This window comes from Felis catus, chromosome A1 (assembly GCF_018350175.1).
Source record: "Felis catus isolate Fca126 chromosome A1, F.catus_Fca126_mat1.0, whole genome shotgun sequence".
Lineage (NCBI taxonomy): Eukaryota > Metazoa > Chordata > Mammalia > Carnivora > Felidae > Felis > Felis catus.
The window spans coordinates 104,310,168-104,322,728 of NC_058368.1; the positions used below are offsets into that span (position 1 = coordinate 104,310,168).

Below are 12,561 nucleotides of genomic sequence, written 5' to 3' on the forward strand. Positions count from 1 at the left end.
GGCTCCATGATGTGGTTGTTCACAATGGAGCCTGCTGACCTCCTGTTTCCGGTTAGAAAAGAAGGTTCTTTATTGAATAGTGACTTTCAGCCTTAGCTGCATATCATTAATTACTTAGGGAATTTTAAAATTATATATAAATAGATATACTTCCCCACTTAAATGAGAAATTCTTATCTAGAGACCCAGATCAGAATTTTTTTTTTTGAAGCTCTTCAGGATCTGAATGTGCAGCTGGAGTTTAGTGTCACTGTTGTGGAGTTTGTTGGAAGAAGTTTATAAGAGGAGGTTAAAAATGAGAAAATGATAAAGTTTCATTTGAAGTTAGGTAATACGGTTTTGTGCCATCTCTGCCTTATTTTAAAGTGCTGTCCTCCATTTTCTTAGCACTGATTTTTCTTTCTGCTTTTCCTCGTCAGGGAACCCCAAGAGCATCCAATAGAAGCTGTGCAATTATGTAAACTTCTCAAGTCAACGGTCTTCCTCAACACAAAGAAATACGGTAATCCTTACCAACATGCAGTGCAGAGCCTTCTCAGAAGCACAGAATATTTTTATATTTCCTTTATGTGAATTTTTAAGCTGCGAATCTGATGGCCTTAATTTCCTTTTTTGACACTGAAAAAGTTTTGTAAAAGAAACCATATCCATACACTTTGTTGCAAGATGTGAATTATTGACACTGAACTAACTGTGTACTGTTTGGAAAGGGTTCCTCAAATTTTTTGACATTTTTTTGTATGTGTGTTTTTTTAAGTTCTTACAAGAAGGGGACGGGAGGGTAAATAAACCACTGTGTGTCTGGGTATAATTTGAAGATTGCTCCATCTAGATTAGCAATCTGCTCTTGATTACTCTCTGCTATATATAACGGTGCTGTGAGGGGGGGACATTTTTCAATATATCAAACTTTTGTACTGAATTTTTTTGTAATAAACAATCAAGGCTACAAAAAATTTTTTTTAATAGAAAAGAGAAATTTTGTAAGAAGGCAATATTAACCTAATCATCATGTAAGCACTCTTGGATGAAGGATTCCACAAAACTTTGTTTTATGGTTACTTCTCTTAGATTCTTAATTCATGCGGGGATAGCGGGTGGGAGGGACGGGTTTCTCTTAAAATGCATTAGCTGTGTTTTTAAAGATAGTGTAACTTGCTTTAATTTCCTATGATACATTAACAAATAAAAGCTGTTTTAATATTAATTGGTCTCTTTTAACTTTAAAAACCTGATTTGGGGGGAAGAAGAGTATTGTTTTACCTGTGCTTTTCATAAAAATAATTTGGCTTCTTGTTTAACGTAGATGTTTCTTGGGGTGCCTGGATGGCTCAGTCGGTTGAGCATCTGACTCTTGATATCGGCTCAGGTCATGATCCCAGGGTCGTGGGACTGAGCCTCGAATTGGGCTCCATCCTGAGCGTTCTCTCTCTTTCTCTCTCTCTCTCTGCCTCTCCTCCACTCGCACTCGCTCGCTCTCAAAAAAAAAAATTAAAATAAAAAATTAAATAAACTAGGTGTTTCTTTAAGCTTTGATAATGAGGAAACCACAAACCGCTCTGAGGTCTTTACCCCTCCCCCTTTCAGTACTCTGTCTTAATCAATAGCAGTAATAACAATAATAAAAGTAATAATAGGGGCACCTGGGTGGCTCAGTTGGTTAAGCTTCCGACTTCAACTCAGGTCGTGACCTCATGGTTCTTGAGTTTGAGCCCCGTGTCGGGCTCTATGCTGACCGCTCAGAGCCTGCTTGGGATTCTGTGTCTCCCTCTCTGTCTCTGCCCCTCCCCACTGTGCGCTCGTGCTCTCTCGCACGCGCTCTCTCGTGCGCTCTCTCTCTCTCTCTCAGAAATGAATAAACATTAAAAAAAATAATAGTAGCTTATGTTTTGGGGTCAGATACCGTGCTCAGTGCTTTATATTTTTTAGCTTATTAACAATTAGGCCTTTCAAAATCTCCTTTAATAGGAAAGTCAAATGGGAACAGGGACAGTGGCAGAAGACACTGAGGAAGATACTCCTTTTAAAGGGAGAAGAGGGAGAGAATACTCTTCTAGAATCTAGTTTTACCGACTTATAAAATAGAGAAAAGATATCCGTAACCGTACCTGTTAGAGGATTAAGGTATGAGCGATGTGACAGGGAGGCCATGTGCTTATGGGGTGGCTTTGTCATGTATAGTGGTAATCTAGGGTGTCGATCCTTAGGGGTTTGGGCCAGTTTTGTCTTGCAATTGCTTTCTCCAAGTGTGTTCATCTTGTGGGAAGTGGAATGCCTGCACCACCGGTCGAACGAACAGATGATAAATTTCGGAAGCCAGCCCGGAGTCAGTGTTTGGTTTTCCCTTAAAATATTCCTGCAGTAAGCTGCGCAAAGACTCGAGGCTTTCACTGGAAAATAACTCACAAAGTCTCAGAATTACTGTGCTCTGCAGATTTACTGCATACGCTGGTGCCATCACAGACACAAGATAAATGCCGGGCAAGATACGGTGTCAGGTGAAGCAGATAAAATGATAACTTCTCAGCACAGATTTGTCTTCACAATGAGCGTGGCACTGCAGTGTGCAGTCAGACTCGGCTTTGACAGATTTTGCCACAAGATGGGGTTCTTGTCATCAAAATGCACTCAGGGTACTTTCCTGCTGGGTAAGTCAGGTTCTAGAAATCAACCCTTTTTAGTAGGTGGGCACTAAGAATCGACGGCCGTGACACGGAAGAGTAGTAGGTACTCGGGCGACGTAGACGCACGTCTGGTGATGTAGGGGGAAAATCCGGGACCCTGTACCCACGCGGTTTGGTGCCCTGGGTGTGTTGCAAGCAGAAGCTGGTGGTGGTCACTTAGTCTGACAAAGGTGAAACTACAGGTTCTCTGAAAACGAGCTGCATGTGTATCTGTTCCCACGGAGCAGGAGAGGCAGAGGGCCCGAGCACCTGCCTCCCGTGTATGCTCTGTGTCTCCACATCCACGGAGCTTTGGGATACATTTCTGGATTACTGACCTGTTTTACACCCGGCATGAGGTTTCCCTTCCGCTTTCTCTTTGGTTTTCTGGTCTCACTCCTGTGTTTGGACAGGGATTTTTTTTTCTTTATTCTTTATTATTATTATTTTTTTTAATTTCTCTTGTGGGTAGGTCTCCTCTCTGTTCTTCACTAAGAAAATTCTGGATGCTCCTATTTTGTTGAGTGTGATCTCTTTCCTGTTTGCTGTTCTTCCCTTCTGGGGTTTCTTTTAGATTTTTTATCGAACCCATTCTCTTTCATATCTTGTAGATTTCTCTGTGTTGTTGTATTCTCAGTAATTTCTTTCTATTTATCTCTATTTTTTATCCTGCTCATTGAGTTTGTAATTTCTGTACTTTTCATTTTTGGAATTTGATTTTTTTTTCAAATTCAGCTCTTCACTATAGTTCTTTTCTTCTTTTAAAGGGTCATTTTAGGCACACTTGTATGGTTTCTAACATATTTTCCTGAGTTCTTATGGAGAGCCTAATTTGGTTTGCCAAAATGGTTTGAGAGCCAAAAATGGTTTGCTTCCTCATGGGGTTTTTAGATTGTGAACTTCCCTTCAACAGGTGTTTATTCTGTGAGTGGTTTGTGTGCCTAACATACAGGGTAGTTTGGTGCTTTTCTGTTCCAGCTCCCCAATGATGATAGTGGATTGGACCTTTGTTGCTGTTTTCTCATCTGGTGGTAGTGAAAAAAAATCCACTTGGATGCTGGTGCATGGGTATTCTTTATTTCTCACAGGTAACTTCCACATGCTCCCCCTCGGTCTGCATCAAAAGTTTGCCATTGGGGTGCCTGGGTGGCTCAGTCAGTTGAGTGTGCGACTCTTGATTTTGGCTCAGATCACGATCCCAGGGTCATGGGATTAAGACCCTTGTCTGCTCTGCGCAGACTGTGAAGCCTGCTTGGGATTCTTTCTCCCCACCCCCCACCCCCCCCACCACTCACGGATGCGTGCACACGTTTTCGCTCTAGCAAAAAAAAAAAAAAAAAAGTTTGCCTTTGCTCTGGGTCTTTGGGCTTGCTGTAATGGGAGGTGTGGGAGCACTTTATGGTTCTGAACCTTTTGCAACCAGCTCCCTTTTGGGTAGGTCCTGTCCTTGCACGGAGTTTTGCCCTGTTTCCTACCCCCACCCCCCAGCCTCCATCCTGAAAGTTTCCATTTCACACTCTGAATTCTTGTTCCTTTATGGCACCTGGGCATTTTTGGTTCTCATTTTAAGCCTGGCTCTCTATTAAAACAAAGATCACAGGTTATCAATTTTATAGTGATAGAAGGAGCCCCTCCTTGTCAGTTATTTCCTCATCACACACCAATACAAGCATGTGCACATTGATTTGCCTGTGTGTATGTGTACGTATTTTACGAGAGATGCTGATTCTAAATCATGTTCCCTTTGGTTTCAGTTTCTCACCCACCATCCCTTTCATGGAATCTTAAATTACAAAGAAACTTACTTGAATGCCCTTTCTTTTCCTGGCCAAATCACATGGAGAACAGAATGACTTGGGCCCCTTGAAGCAATGTTCTGGTATTTCCACGTAGTTACCTAGGAAAGCCCAGAATTCTGAAACTGGGAATACTCCTTCCCTCCCTTGCCAGAGAAAAAAAAGGCAGAGAAGGACGTAATATTTAGTATTCTGTGTTTCTGCCATTTGTCTGTCTTACTAGGGAGACTTTCAGAACCAAACTGATGGCAGCGAGGAAAATAATTTAGGCAAAACACAAGTAAAACTCACGGGAGTTGTTTTCAAGGTGTTGTGGAGGGAGCTTCATGTGAGCACGCTGAACGGGAAGAATAGTTAATCAGTGGCGAATGGATGCAGCTTGGCTGATCTGGAGGGTCATGCAAAGTGAAGGGCAGAGGATCATCGTGGAGGCTGACCAGTCACCAGTTGGCCCTGGAGACCGGCACGGGACCTAGAGTGCGAACCCGCACCCCTTCTCTCATTTCTCTTACATATTTGCCTTCACTTTTAACAGCACAGTAAGTCCTGTCTTTTGCTGACTTTTCACCAGAGGCTAAAATGCACCTCTCAGTTCAAGGAGACAGCCGGTTCGGTAGCTTAAGTAGTGTTACAACGATAAAGCACATATCCCCCCAGATTTATTATGTGAGTGCTTCCTCCACCAATCTGAACTGGAATTCTCAGTTTAAGTGTCAGCCAAGTTTGCTCTCAGAGAAACACAGCTCTTGTTCCATTTCAGGAGTTTTTATACCTCCTTTGGCTTTGTAGTGCTTCAAATGGGCCCTGGTGTGTGGAACCTAATGGTTTCTCTGAAAATTTCTTATACCATTTTCTTAAACATTGCTGTTGGTTTATTTGATTTAGAATAAGAAAATCCTCACTTGCCTTCTTAAAAATGTTTACTATCTTTGAGAGAGAGAATGCAAGCAGGGGAGGGACAGAGAGAGGGGGACAGAAGATCCAAAGCAGGCTCCGTGCTGACAGCAGCCAGCCTGATTGATGTATGTGGGGCTTGAACTCATGAACCATGAGATCATGACCTAAACCAAAGTCAGATGTTCAACTGACTGAGCCGCCCATGTGCCCCCACTTGCCTTTTAAGCCTCCTTTCATGATGCACTCAGCCCTCAGAGTGGGTGTCCTAATCCTCTTGGCCCTGTCACATCCACCAGGCTTCACTTTCCCCACACATCCAGCATTGGGGGCAGATCTCCCCATGAAACTGTAATAGAGTGGAGGTACCTACACCAGTATTTCTTTTTCCTCAGTGTTTGTAATACACTCTGGGTAATTATTTTCAAAGGGTCTAGTTTGTTGAATACACCAGTCTTTTTTTGAAATCTATTTTAATGTTTATTATTTATTTATTTATTGAGAGACCAAGCACGTGAATGGGGGAGGGGCAGAGAGAGGGAGACAGAGAATCTAAAGCAGGTTCCAGGCTCTGAACCGTCAGCCCAGAGCCCGACGCGGGGCTCGAACCCATGAACTGTAAGCTCATGACTTGAGCTGAAGCCAGACGATTAACCGGCTGAGCCACCCAGGTGCCCCCATTGGAGTGTTTCCATAACTGCCTTCCATATAGGCCTGTGTGCCAGGACTTACCTTAAGCTCCCAGTGTTAGCTAGAGTGTCCACTTTGTCACCAGAGGGACACGGGTGTCCTGTGCTGAGTTGGTCTCATCTGGCAGAGGCTGGCTTTCTAGTTTAGTGGCTGAGCGTGGTCTTCAGAGGACTTGTTTATTGTCTCACTTCCCCAAAGTCTGAATCCCAGAACCCTTCTTTTCTTTTCCCTTCTTTTTCTCCAGGCTCTCCATTTGAGCCAGGGAGAGTCCCAGCTCACACCACCCTTCACCAAAGGCTACTTTGTGGCCCAGCTGTTGGCCACTGGAACATTGTCTTCCCAAGCCTGGGATTGTGAAACCACCCAGCCTTCCTTCCTCTTTGCTGCTAGCTCCCCCCCACTCCTTTGTTACCTTCCAGCCAGTGTCAAGAGGGGACTGAACCCAGGCTAAATGTGGAGCCAAAATTTTCCTATGATTCATTTTCTCAGTTGCTCTTTTCTTTTAAGTCTTTGTCCTGCTGAGAGAAAAACTGGAAATTTGAACCTTAGAAAAAAGGAGCTGAAGAGTCTTGATTAAGTGCCTGTTGTGTAATCATCCCTCTACTGGCACCGAGGGGATGGTGGGTCTGGCCCGGACTCAGCTGCAGCTGCGGGCCACCAGGAACAGTGCTTAGGTTTATAATATGGGAGGGGTCCTTGGGTGGGGAAGGAAAGGTTTGGGCACAGAGAGGCATGTTTGGGAGGCTCAGGGTGGCCTCCTGCCAGAAGTTCCTACAGGAGCCTGAAGCAGGGCCCCTGGCTGTGTCATGCACCTGGGAGACTAGGGACGCAACTAAGAGAAAACAGCAGGGACAGGGTTCTGGAAATGCAGTGTGGCACATCAAAGATTTACTTACTTAAAAAAAAAAAAAAGTTTTTGTTTTTTTTAATTAAAAAAAACCTTATTTTTGACAGAGATACAGAGCATGAGCGGGGAGGGGCAGAGAGAGAGGGAGACACAGAATCCGAAACAGGCTCCAGGCTCCGAGCTGTCAGCACAGAGCCGGACGTGGGGCTCGAACTCACAGACTGAGAGATCATGACCTGAGCCAAAGGCGGACGCTCAACTGCCTGAGCCACCCAGGGGCCCCTATTTTTTTTAATTAAAAATTTTTATTGTTTATTTTTGCGAATGGGGGAGGGGCAGAGAGAGAGAGAGAGAGAGAGAGGGAGACACAAAATCCCAACCAGGCTCCAGGCTCTGTTCTGTCAGCACAGAGCTGGACTTGGGGCTCGAACCCACAAACCATGAGATCATGACCTGAGCTGAAATCGGATGCTTAAACGACTGAGCCACCCAAGTGCCCCTTTTGACGGTTACTTTTGAGAGAGAGAGAGCAGAAGCAGGGGAGGGGCGGAGAGAGGGAGCCACAGAATCCAAAGCAGGCTCCAGACCCAGAGCTGTCAGTGCAGATCCCAGCGCGGGGCTCACCGTGGGGCTCCACCTCCTGGACCTGGAAGTCATGACCTGAGCTGAAGTCAAACGCTTAACCGACTGACCCATCCAGGCACCCCTAAAGGTTTCCTAACTTAAAGTTTGCTGTACCGCACTGGGTAAGGGGTATCCTTGCTTTGCAGACTGGCTGTCTTGCCTAGAGGTGAAGTCATTTATTCACTCATTCATTCCTTCAGCAACCATACCCCGGGGAATTTGCGTTTGCCTGGCGGCCACCGCCAGACAAGGCTTCTGGAATACGGAGCTGAGAGATCCAGGGGTTTTCTGAAAAACTCGTTCTGTTCACACAGGCCTGTATCCGACAGCTCTGCCTACTTTATCCCCGGCAGCTGTCAGAAAATAATTTACACAGCCGGTTTACAAATGAAAACCGTGCTATTCGTTGTCCAGAATGAACGGGAACAATTCCAGCTGTCAGATAATCCCCACATCCCTAGTTCAAATCTCTGTTGCGAATGTTCCTCAAATTAATGGCGAATGTAATAAATATTACTGGCGTGGTGCAGTTTAGCAAGCGCTTTCTCGCATGTATTTCGACCTCACTTGTGCCTCTCAGCCTGTAAAGCCGGGGCTTGATCGGGACAGGCCGGCTGACTGCTCTCCGGGAGGCTCGCCCCCGCTCGCCCCTCCCCCCCGCTCGCCCCTCCCCCACTACGACGCGCCCCTCCCCCTGCCGTGCCTTCCTGGCTCCTCCCCCCGGCCTCCGCCTCCTCCTGTTCTCCGGGTCGGAACCACAGCGGGCGCGCGCTCCCCGCGCGCCGCCCTTCCCGGAGCCGGAGCGGGCTGCCTCCCCTGCAGGATGCATTTTTCCTGCCGTCAGGGAGGTAATGAAGTGTTGTGATGTAAAAGTCACCTCTGGGGGATAGTCACCATTAGGTAAGCTAAACAGAGGTGGTGGAGACGCAACAAGTCCTGCAGAGCAGGCCGGGCCTCGGTGAGGCAACGTGTTACTAATGTATCTGGAACTGTGGGACGTGTCCCGGGGCGGGAACAAGCACCCCCAGTCCTCCTAGCGGGTGGTGGACGGCCTGTGAGTAACGGGAATGATTGCAACTGGTGGTGATTCAGCTCTGATTAGTAAGGAGGTGAAAGAAAAAAATAGTGGTGGTGTTTTTTTGTTACATGATAGAGAATTAACCATTGTGTAAACCATGCCCCGTGCGGTCCTGGGTTATGTTCCAAGTTTGTACTTCCCCACATGGGTGGGCCTTCTCCTCAGACGGGCTGTAAATAGAAAAGGCAGCATTTTTTCTCCTTTGAACCAGCTTTGGGAATGGAAACCCCTGGAGACTGCAGCCCTTAGTGACAAGAAGTCGCCGTCCCAGAAAGTGTGGTCTGGAGAAAGCTGACATTCCTGCTTCTCAGTTTGCTTATCCGCAAACCGAGACCAAAAGCCCTGTCGCAAAAAAGAGTGTTGATGGGCGTATTAGATCCCGAGGAAAGATCACGCCAAGACAGTAGGTCTAAATAAATAAATAGTGATTTGTTTAAGTGTATTTATTTATTTGGAGAGAGAGAGCGAGCATGAACGGGGCAGAGAGAGAGAGAGGGAGGGAGAGAGAGAATCCCAAGCAGGCTCCACACCGTTAGACAGAGCCCGATGCTGGGCCCGAACAAACGAGCCAGGGGATCATGACCTGAGCCGAAACCGAGAGTCGGACACTTAACCGAATGAGCCCCCCAGGTGCCCCCGATAGGTAGTCATTTAAAGCGAATGGTTACTTCAGAAGTTTTGACAAGGGGTGTCGGCAAGTAGGGTGAGGTTCTCATCGCGCGGCTGTTCGTGTCTGGAAGTCTCCGTGTGAGAACAGTGCAGGTCAGAGCTGACGCTTCTCCCCGTCAGCTGAGTGCTCAGGCAAGGAATGCCTCTGAGAATGCCGGAAGCATCCCACCCTTCGCTCATTTGGTGAATACATGTTAACCCCACAGACGTCTCTGAGCGCTCGAAGAGTGCCAAGCTGCGCCCTGGGCCCCGGGAAGGCAGTGTTGCGCGCAGAGAAATCTTGCCCTGACGCCGACGGGGCTGCAGCTCCGGGAGGGCATCAGCCGAACAATCGCACAGACACGTCCCCGCACAGCCGTGGGACGGCACCACACAGCTGGCTTCGAGACACCTGGTCTCCCGTGGGAGATGGCCATTGGGAGAACGCGTCCGGTTGGAAGCCGGGTTTCAAAGACGGGTTCTCGCCACCTGGGAAGAGCTCCCCTGCGCACACCTTCACAGTCACGACAGGCGTGATTTTCACTGTGTTCAAGTTCTTTGGCTTCGTGCGTAGTAGGGTTACTGGAGCCTGTTGGAAATGGTGGCCGCCGCCTCGCACAGCATTAGCTAAGGGGGCATCGGGTGGTCCCGAAGGGCCGTTTCGCTCTAGCCTGGGTCAGTCCAACTGCCAGTCGGGGCTCCCTTGTGCAGATGGAGGCGGAACAGTGAAGAGCGGTCAGATCCCCAGGGGGGTATCCGCACCATCCACGGCCTGCGTCTCGGCCCGTCTCCCTGGGGCTCTTGGACCTAAAATTGACAGGCACCGATTCAAGGGTGTAGGTCAACCATTGTTACCATGGGAGGCGAACGTGCCCACGTCTGTCAGGTCCTTCACCCAGCCCCGGAAAGGAATTCAGAACCGTCCTGGGGCTCTCCGAGACTAGACTCTGCCCTCTGTCACTGATGGGGTTTGGGCTGCAACCTGGAAGCTCCTGGAAATTGGGAGTTTTGGGGATCGAAGGCTGCCCGAAGATAGGCTTTGTGAGTCACTCACGTAGAGAAACCCATACCTGAAAGGGGATCATTCCCCACCCCCCCAACACTGCCACCCCCCCAGCCAGGTGCAGACAGGTGTGCAAAAGCAACGTCAAATCAGGGATAGCATAGCAACATCGGCTTTTCTTTTTTCTTTGAAAAGCGAATATTAGATGACTACTTCCCAGTTAGAAGCTTTGGAAAGTGCACTCCGAGTTTTCCGTTTTAGACAAATGTCGGCTCTCCCCTGCCGTGGTCCCCACTGTACCGATTTGTTCCAAATCATTTAAACATGTAGTCCTGTGGCTCGCCTCCCCCGTGCAGAGGTGCGGCGTCCCTGTCAGATCCGTCTCCATTTCTACTGGAAGAAGACATTGGGAGCTCTGTCAACACTTGTGACAGGTTGGCCACACTGACACCTTTGTTGCTTAAAACCAAAGAGGACAGTGACGGTCCAGGTGCCCCATGTGCTCAGGGCTCAAATGGGACCACGGAGAGGATTTCTGGAGCATGTTTGGCAGTCACTTCTGAGTTTTCCGTCGAGACCCAAACGCTGAGAAAATCTTTTCGCTCGTGCCAGTTGGCCATCCTTCCCTCTCAGCGCTTTCCCGGCGCACAGGGCCTGCGCGCTGCTGGAAAGTCGTGTCTGCGCTCTGCACAAAAGCTGCCTGCCGACCTGCTGTGCGTGATCCACGGGGCTGAGATGACAGGGTCCCGCTTGATGTTGGCTGTGGGTGGATTTCAGGTTTTCATTTAAGTAAAGAATAGTTTAAGCCTTCAGCTGGGAGAGGGGGTTAATGTGTCCGTGGGCGAAGCCTCGGGGGTTCTAATGCAGCAGGTGATCCACCAGCATAGCCCTCCCCCCTCCACACCCCCACACCCCCCAGGTGGCCAGAAGAAACTGTGGCTCTTTGGCAGCTCTTTGCCAAAACGCTTGGTGGAGGTTGGGAAACACTGAATTGTGAAATTTAAGGCAGGGCGACGGGGTGCTCTTGTCCTCTTTGGCACGTGCATCCTAAGTGACAGGAACGAGAGCAGACCTCATTCAATGGGCGGCCAAAGGGTGCCGGGCTATTCTGAACCAATCTGTTGGTCAGCGTGCTACCTTCGACAGGCTCGGTAGCCAATGCTGAATGACTTGGGATGGTTTCAGTGGAGAGACATGAGTTCACTGATGCTGTGTCTGTGGGGGAAGCCAGGAGGCCGACAGGATTCCAGGAGGCTTTGTGTGAGGGGCTTGCTCACTTCCAAGAAACAACGGGCGGAGCAGGAAATGTGGACATACGTGCTACTCGTTAAATGACTTGTTCATATGGCAGATTGTCCCCATCTGGGGGTGCGTGACCCCTGTTATGTTCACAGGAGCCACCAGGAGGTTGTGGAGACAGATGTATCCTCTCCTTATCTCCGATCCCCTGACCCCCGAGGTGCCTGTGGCCACTTCTTCCCCCGAATCCTCTCTGGATTCACTGTTGATTCTCACACTTGCTGCCTCATTCTTCTTCCTCCTCACGCAACCTGATTCCAGGCATTTTTTCCTTGAGTGATGCTCCTTGTGGCCACATGGAGCTGTCATTAGGAGTGTGGGATGGGAGGAGAGGAGATGATGGGGTTTCAGAAGACTTCACCTTGATTTTGATAAATGAAAGGAGGTGGCCTATCCCCACATTTAAAGCAAGGCAACGGGCAAGAGCACCCCGTTGCCTTGCTTTAAATTTCACAATTCAGTGTTCCCCAACCTCCGCCCACACCCACATGCTTTATTAGAGGAGAATCAGGGCTTCAGGGGAACCTGTGGCGATTTCTGTTTCCAGAGTGTGGTGGGTGGCTTCAGTTCAGCAGGACTGGTCTGGTCAGTGACAGCCTCACCAGCACTGTGCAGTCTCAGCGGGACGTGTCTTTGGGGTGTTTTGTTTTTTTTTAAGTTTATTTAAGAGAGAGAGTACAAGCAGGGAAGGGGCAGAGAGAGAGAGAGAGAGGGAAAAAAAAATGCCAAGCAGGCTCTGAGCTGTTAGCACAGAGCCCAGTGTGGGGCTCAAACTCACGAACTGTGAGATCACGAGCTGAGCTGAAATCAAGAAAGAGCTGGCCTCTTAACTGAGTCACCTGGGTGGCCCAGGTCATGTGGTTTTTAGGTCAGAAGCTCTGAGGCTGGTTGGCTTCTATCCACGATGGGAAGAAAAGCATCATTCTGGCACAGACCTGGAGGCCCCTTCTCTGACCTTCTCCTGGCAATCAGTGCACAGGCTGCTCACAGTCCGTGCTGTCGAACCTGATGTAGTTTCG

The 12,561-nt window shown here is 48.4% G+C and overlaps 2 protein-coding genes across 2 annotated transcripts in view; both read left to right on the forward strand.

Moving 5' to 3' along the window:
• The window catches only part of LMNB1 (lamin B1), a 57,296-nt gene extending 56,089 nt beyond the window's left edge, over positions 1-1,207 (forward strand). Inside the window, exon 11 of the mRNA XM_019835509.3 lies at positions 420-1,207. Within this exon, the coding sequence (XP_019691068.2) occupies positions 420-461 (42 nt within the window). The 3' untranslated portion in view covers positions 462-1,207. The remainder of the gene's footprint in view (positions 1-419) is intronic.
• A 7,236-nt stretch (positions 1,208-8,443) lies between these two features.
• LOC123385640 lies at positions 8,444-12,296 on the forward strand. The gene is made up of 2 exons (XM_045058480.1): positions 8,444-8,568; positions 8,804-12,296. The coding sequence occupies exon 2, from the start codon at positions 9,453-9,455 to the stop codon at positions 10,182-10,184; it is 732 nt and encodes a 243-aa protein (XP_044914415.1). The 5' UTR covers positions 8,444-8,568; positions 8,804-9,452; the 3' UTR covers positions 10,185-12,296.
• Positions 12,297-12,561: the final 265 nt, after the last annotated feature.

What these genes read in the sequence shown, in the direction of transcription:
- LOC123385640 (XM_045058480.1), top strand. Translation starts at nt 9,453, where the DNA reads ATGTTAACCCCACAGACGTCTCTGAGCGCTCGAAGAGTGCCAAGCTGC.